General features: G+C 42.8%; 1 protein-coding gene across 3 annotated transcripts in view; it reads left to right on the top strand.

Moving 5' to 3' along the window:
• Positions 1 to 340: 340 nt before the first annotated feature.
• Positions 341 to 7,785, top strand: part of TACC1 (transforming acidic coiled-coil containing protein 1) — a gene marked incomplete at its 5' end in the record, with an annotated part of 96,806 nt that continues 89,361 nt past the window's right edge. For all 3 annotated transcript variants that reach the window (XM_084231456.1, XM_084231459.1, XM_084231458.1), the window contains one exon: positions 341 to 490. In XM_084231456.1, the coding sequence (XP_084087582.1) occupies positions 414 to 490 (77 nt within the window). The remainder of the gene's footprint in view (positions 491 to 7,785) is intronic.

Raw genomic sequence — 7,785 nt, 5'->3', positions numbered from 1 at the left:
GAGCGCCGCGGGACACCGGGCGTGGCGGGCAGCGAGGGCGACGTCTAGGGTCCGCGGGGCCGGGGAGTGCGCGCAAGCCCCCCGCTCCCTCCACCTGTTGCCCTCCACCTCCGAGGGGCTCCCCGACTGCTGCCCGGGGCCCTCTGCAGCCCCGCCGCGCGCGCCGCGGGACCAGGGCGCGCACCACCTCCCGGCGGTGCCCTGGGCGGGCGTAGCCAGGCAGTTGGCAGCTCCCGAGCAGCATCCTAGGGCCGGCTCTCCCGGCCGCTGGGACCCTGGGACTCTCCGTCACCCCCGCCCACCCGCCGCCCCACCCTCCTCCCCGCCCCGCCGCCTCCTCCCCGCCTCGGGTCCGGGTCGAGCCAGCGAGTATCGAGCTCCGGCGGGCGCAGCCTGGGCGCCAAGTTGCAAGCATGGGAGGGTCCCACTCTCAGACCTCGAGGGGCCAGGAGCAGACCGGGGAGAGGCCCCCGAGACCCCGAGAGACCGCGTGAGTCCCAGGGCCCTCTCCGGGGCCGCTGTTTGGGGGATGGAAGCGTCCGGCGCCTGTGCACAACGGCTGGGACAGTGGGGTTCCCTCCCGCGCCCACTGGGGCGTAGAGGCTCAGGGTTGGCCTAGGGGGGCATCCCCCCCCGGAACTTCGCCCTACGGGACTCTGGGGGCGCCGCCGGCGAAGCTCCTAACGCGCCAGAGTCGCGCCCGCGCGGGGCTGCTGCCTGCGCCCGTCCACGCCGCGCGGGTGGGAGCGGACGACCCTGAGTGTTTCCGGACACGTCTAAGCAGGAAAACACGTGTCCTTGGGTTTCTGAAACATTCACGAGACAGAGCTGTTTGCTGGGAGGTGAAGGTATTCAAAAAGGACTCGCAAAGATAACTCAGTTCTTGATGGCCTTTGGTGCCCAGGAATTTTGCTGCGGTGCCCACTGCTCACCAGGACGCCCTTTGTTGTTTGCGCCGAGGGCTTCCAGATGATCTCAGGAAAAAAGGGCTGTATTGTAGCAGCAGCAATTAGGCTTTTGTTCTGGGACAGCAACAATTGGGGACACCAAGTACTGAAGTGCAGGCTGTGAAAGGAAATTTTTAGAGAATGTGATTTAGTGTAAATTCCACTGTTTGAAAGATGGCCATGCGTCTTCCCAGAAAGAGGATGTGTTGATAACTGAGAACTCAAACTATATTTGAGCATTTGATTTAACATTTATGAGAGGGAGAGTGCTGGAGTTGAAGTGATGTCAAAGAATTCATACTCTATTTTAATTCAGCCAATTACAAAGCTATTAAGTTTGAGAAAGATACACCTAACCATCCTGTCCTAGCAGGCGGGGCCTTAAGAGGACTTTTTTTGATAATGTTTTCAAGGCAAAGCAACTTCCCATATATCCAGTCCTTGATGTAATAGTTGTACTTCTTGATTTTTGCATATGATCAGTAATCTAAACGTAGTTTGGCCATCTTATTTATCATTAAAAGCTGAGAATTATTGAGCAAGTAAAATGTGCAAAACAGTTATTTCATTCTCAAGAACAATGAGTTAGTTTCTATTTTTGCCTTCATTTTACTGGGAATGAAACAAGCACAGAGAGGTTAAGTGATGTGTCCTAGGTCACACAGCTTGGAACTGGTGACCTAGGTCTAACTCCAGAGCTCCTGCTGCAACTGCTTTGCACAGGAGAATTGGAACTAAACTGGGAAACAAATTTGTGTCTCAGCTGGCAGAACATATTCTGCCGTTTTTCTTTTTTTTTTTATTTATTTTTTATAGAGGCATGTTTTATTTATTTGTTTCTTTGGTTGGTTGGTTGGTTATACATGCACTGGGTACAGTCAGAAGTGTGGGAGGGTGAGAGAATTCACCAGAACCAGAGCAGGGAGCAGAGCAGGCAGAAGGACCGAAGTACAGGAGAGGTCTGCGCATCATGTGGGACCCTCCTCTGGTGGCCGGGGAGCAGCCGGGGATCGAACCGGCGTCGCAGAGGCCGCGGGCAGCTTCGCAACCCAGCGCTCAACCGCTGCGCCACCGTGGAGGCCCTGCCGTTTTTCTTTTAATTCCACCTGAATAATGGAGAAAACTGAATTAGTAATGTTTAACACTGAACAAGAGGAAATCGCCAAAGTTGTTAACTTTTAAAAAACAAACACAAGAGGCAGTATAATCTTGAGATGAAGATGAAGTTAAGAGTTTTGGAGACAGACAACTTTGGCTTAATGCTGGACTCTATTCCCTAACACTGGGAGATCTTTTATCTGTTCCTTAGCCTCTCTTTTCCTCATTTGTAAAATAGGGGTAACAATATCTACTTCATGAGCTGTTTTGAGGAGGATGTAAGATCATGTATGTGTAAATAACAAGTTATAGTTCGATTGCTGAGGAATATACTGTTTTAGCTAAGCATAAAGGTTGACTCACCTTTGTGAATGTGTGGCTGCATTTATTGTGTAATTTGAAAGTATGCTGAAGAAGTGAACTCTGTGCTTTCTGTTTGGTTCAGTGTTTAGGGGAGGACTTTGATTCTCAGTTGTTAGATTATCCAGTGGGGTGGCAGTCGTTGGAGGATCTCCCCAATGAGGTTCTGCATGTACCATATGTATTTAGAAAAACTTGCCTAAAAATGATCAATATAAATATTCATCCTTGTTCTTCACCTGGGAATATAACCTTTGATGCCCTTCCTTGCTAATGTGAATACATTAAGAAGCATATGAATGCTTTAGGCAATGTTGGGTTTGATGGATTATACAGGCTGTCCTTATATAAGTCAACCCTACCAACCATTTGACACTCACGAGGTAAAAGACCCTTTAGGAATATGAATCCACGCCTTATAAACACGAAAAGCAAAAAGTATGCCTTGTTCAATGTACAAGCCACAAGTCTTGTCTCTCTATGGTCTAAGAAAGTGGGAGATTATTGTTAATGTCACCCAGCTGCAGACTTCCTACCGGATATATGGCTGTCCTGGATAACACTGACCTCAAGGAAGTTCTGGGGTATTGCCATTTCATTTTCAAAACTATTGTTTCTTTATAAAAATATAAGCAAGTCACACAAATAATGCATTAATACTGGCATTTGTCTTTTGAGGGAGAAATTATCTTTCACAGTGTTCACATGTTATATTGTAGAATAATATAACCAAGTACTAAAATTAATCAGATAAATCTTTCAGAGCTCTTTTATGAAATATAAACCAATTGACTATACATGAAAATAAATGTCTGATTTTAAGAAGTCTCTTTATTGTTGAAAAATTGTAGATGTCCACCTTCCCCAAACCCAAGGAAATCCTTGAGCTAGCTTTGGTAAAAGCTAGGAGAAATTTCACTTTTTTTTTTTATTCAGCGAGGCTGCACAATCTGGTGATTATCAGCAGCATCTGTGGCATCAGGCAGACCCAAGTGGAATTCCAGATAGATTGCTGGCTAACTTAGTTTAGAAAGATTTGGAAAATACTTTCAACTCTTCAGGTGAACAAATTTTTGCATCTTTAAAATGGCAATTGTAGTCTTGCCTACTTTTTCAAGTGGTAATTGTTATTCATGCAGGGCCTAGTACTTTATGAGTGCTCAGTGCCTGAGTTATTAATACATTCACATGTATATGTGCCTGTCAGCCAGATGCTGTACTGATTTTTAAATAATATTTTTAAGTGTATATTTTATGTGTGTATTTTTAAGTAAGTCAGAGTCTCTTCTAAAAGGATGGTTGACTTGTGTGCTAATTCAGCAAGGTCTCTTAGGGAAGAAGCAAGGCAATAACTTTTGATTTAACTTTTTTCCTCAGTTAATTTCCATTTTCCAGGCAAATGCACTTATCAGGAAGATGAAAATATGTTTTGCAATTGGTTGAAATGTTTGAAATCACTGATTCTATAGTTGATCCTTTTTGGTGATGTAACCAAGAAGGGTTTTCTAAGAGCAGTTAAGTCATTTATTTGTGGAAGGTTTTGAAGAATGATGTAATGCAGAGCCTACTTTTCATTAAGAAATACGGTGTGTAACTAATTTATCTTGTGTATGTTGAGCTTGTTTGCTTGGAATGCAAGATATGCACCTGTTATCAATTCATAGTAAGTTTTTGAATCAATCTTTGCATTTGGAATATAACATAATTAGGTCAGTGACAAGTCAGGAGCTTTTGAGGTCTTGAGTATTTTTCCTGTGTGTTTTTTTGATCATGTGCACTAGATGAAGCTTCTACAATGTTCTAGTGAACTACAAAGTCAGCAACGACTAAACTCAAGTGCCTCTTGATGGGCAAGTCACTGTGGAACAGAAACCCCTGACTTGAAGGAGGTGCTGCCTTTGAAGTTTTAGACACAGAAAATGTGTCTAAAACACTAATTTAGTAAACTTAAGGAACAATATTTCTGAAACCCACCTCTTTCACATTTTTAGTATTGTTCATCACTTTCTTACCTCACATTTTTGTCAATGAAAACTTCCAACTTCCCAATTGCTATAGAAGTTTATAAAACATTCATGTAAAATGTTTTAGTTTATAATTAAATGACAGATTTAGAAGAAAGTTTTGTGGAACAGACCCAGACAAACCAGTTTTGTGCAGAAAAGTTAAAAGAATTATAGTATTTAACTTGGAGAAGGGACTTAAAAGATATGGAAATATATAATTTTTAGAGTCTGTGGGCTATCTCCACCTCCGGTGAAGCCAACCAGAAAGGAAATGGTTTGACTTGCATGGCAAGGGAATTGTTTGTGTGTATGTGTTCAGTTTGGATATTACAACTTCTAGATTCTGAGTGTTGTTGAAATAGTAAAAAGAATTAATAAAGGAGGGAAAATCCCTTTCTGCAAATCATTAAAAGATAAAAGATTCTCTGGGATGGAAACTCTAAGGGGGTTCAGGTATAGTTTGACTCCACATTGTCTTCCCTCTTTTACATTTTGTGGCCAACTCTCTCCCTCCCTGACTCCCCTGCCCCTCCCCCCTCCACTTACAGCTTCTCTCAGCTGTAATACTGTTTTTCAGTATTAAAGATCCCGAAGAGAAGGGGAAGGAAAAAAAAGGGCATAGCTGCTGTGCTCGCTTCGGCAGCACATATACTAAAAAAAAGGGCATAGCTGCTTGTGTCCTGAGCTGTCAAAGTGGACTGTCTAACATCTGAGTTGGTATGCAGACAGAGTGGGCCGCAGGACACAAGAATTTGTTAAATGAAGGTCGGGAAATGAATTGGTACCATCCGGAATCACTGTGGAACATGGAGATTTGTTCTCTGAGGAAGACAGCTTTTATGATGTGCTTATTTTGCATTTTGCATAGAACTGAGGTGTAGGCCAGGGTTGTTGGGGGTGGGGGGGGGCTGGTGAGAGAATTCACCAGAGACAGAGTGAGGGGCAGAACAGGCAGATTGACTGAAATATACTGCTCAGAGGAGCAGCAGACAAGACAGGAGAGGTCGGCTGCACCATATGTGGGTTAACTCCCTGGTGGGGGGATCGAACTCAGACCGCTGCAGACTGCAGGGGGCTGTCATGGTGATAGTGCTGAAACTTAACCCCTAGGCCAACAGGGAGGCCCCATTTTGCTTGTTGTTTTTTTTTAATATACATAACACAAAATTCACCATTTATTTTATATAATTTTAAAGTATACAATTCAGTGGCCCTAAGTACATTTATAGTGTTGTATAACCGTAACAGCTATCCATTTCCAGCACTTTATATCAAAACAGAAAATCTGCATCCATTAAACAATAACTGCCCATCCCCCCTCAGCTAGCTCTTTCTGTCTGTCCATATCTGCTTATTCTAGGTCCCTCATATTAGTGGAATCATATAATAGTTGTCCTTTGTGTCTGGTTTACTTAACTTAGTACAAGATTCATCTATGTAGTAGCATGTATCAGAGTTCCATTCTTTTTTATGACTGAATAATATTCCATTATATATATATATATATATATATATATAAAATCTTTCTGTTTATTCATTCATCTGTTGACGGATCCTTGATGGTTAACCCCACCATTTGGTTATTATGAATAATTGTACTTGAACATTGTTGTGTAATAGGGTGGTCCCCAGAGGGAAGGAATAGAAGGGGCTCAGCACATTTGGGATGAAAGGAGCAAAATCAAGATGAACGCTGCCATTGTTAACCTCCCAATTGGTCTCTCACCCATATCTGTTTAAACCAGTCCTGGACCAAGAAGCCATGGGTAGACTTCCATGCAGGACTTTCCAGGTTTTCCATATCTTCACACTAACATTATTATTTTCTGTTGTTAGTAATATTAGTAGCTGTTTACATGGGTGTGATGTGATTTTTCATTTGTTTTTGTTTTTTTTTTAAAGACCTAATTATTTGTTTATTTATTTTTTAAGATTTATTTATTCATGCATACAAGATCCGGGTACAGGCCAATGTGCAGGAGGTTGGGAGGATTCACCAGAGACAGAGCAGGGAGCAGAACAGGCAGACTGACTGAAATACACTGCTGAGGGGAGCAGCGGGCGAGATAGGAGAGGTCTGCGGCGCCATGTGGGATTCTCCCCAGCCAGCTGGGATCGAACCCGCGCTGCAGAGGCTGCGGACAGCTACATAGTGCGGCACTCAACCCGCTGCGCCACCGGGGGAGGCCCTAAAGATTTATTTATTTATGCATATAAGAACTGGGGTACAGGCCAGAGGTGTGGGGATGAGAGGAATCACCAGAGACAGAGAGGGGAACAGAAAAGGCAGATTGATTGAAATATACTGCTGAGGGGAGCAGTGGGCGAGTCAAGAGAGGTCTGCTGCGCCATATGGTAGCTCCCTGGCCAAGGATCCAACTCATGCTTCAGTGACTTCGGATAGCTTCATAATGCTGCATCTTAACCCCTTGTGCCACCAGGGAGGGAGGCCCCTCATTTGGTTTTGATTTGCATTTCATTTGTGATGTTCATCATCTTTTCAAGTGCTTTTGGCCATTTGTTTATCTTCTTTACAGAAATGTCTATTTAAGTCCTTTACCTCATTTTGAATTGGGCTGTTTTCTTGTTGTTGAGATATAGGCATTCTTTATATATTCTGAATATTAACCCCTTATCACATAAGTTATTTGCAATCATTTTCTCCCATTCTGTAAGTTACCTTTTTCACTGTATTGATAGTGTCATTTTACAAACAAAATTTTTAATTTCAATGAAGTCCAATTGATTGATTTTTTTCCTCATATTACCTGTGCTTTTGATGTTACAGCCAAGAAATCATTGCCAAGTCCAATGTTGTGAAAATTTTCCCATTTATTCTAAGACTCTTAAAATTTTTGCACCTAATTTTTGGTCTTTGATCTATTTTAAGTTGTTTTGCTTGTGTTATACGGCATTCCATCATTCTTTTGTATGTGGATCCAGTTTTCAAGACATTATTTGTTGCAAAGATTATCAGCTCCCACTAAATGGTTTTGAAACTCTTGTGAAAATCAACTGACCATATACATGAGGGTTTATTTCTGGGCTCTATTTTATTCCATTGATCTATATCTGCCCTTATGAAAGTAACATGCTGTTTTGGTTGTTGTAACTTTGCATAAGTTTTGAAATTAGGAAGTGTGAGTCCTATAACTTTGGTGTTTGTTTTTAAATTGTTTGATTCTGGAATTTATTGAGTTTTATTGTTTATTTTGTTTTTAACCTTTCTCTCTCTGGCTTTTCCTTCTTGAGTGGTGACACTCAGCCAGCCTTGCATGAGATAATGTAGTCTGTCTTCACTGGTGGTATCCTGCCCCGGAAACTCTCCTATCCTGTGGTCCCTTTATTCCACCTCCAGCCAGACTTATCACCAC

This window comes from Talpa europaea (assembly GCF_964194135.1).
Source record: "Talpa europaea genome assembly, chromosome: 4".
Lineage (NCBI taxonomy): Eukaryota > Metazoa > Chordata > Mammalia > Eulipotyphla > Talpidae > Talpa > Talpa europaea.
This window is presented reverse-complemented; position numbering and strand designations above follow the sequence as displayed.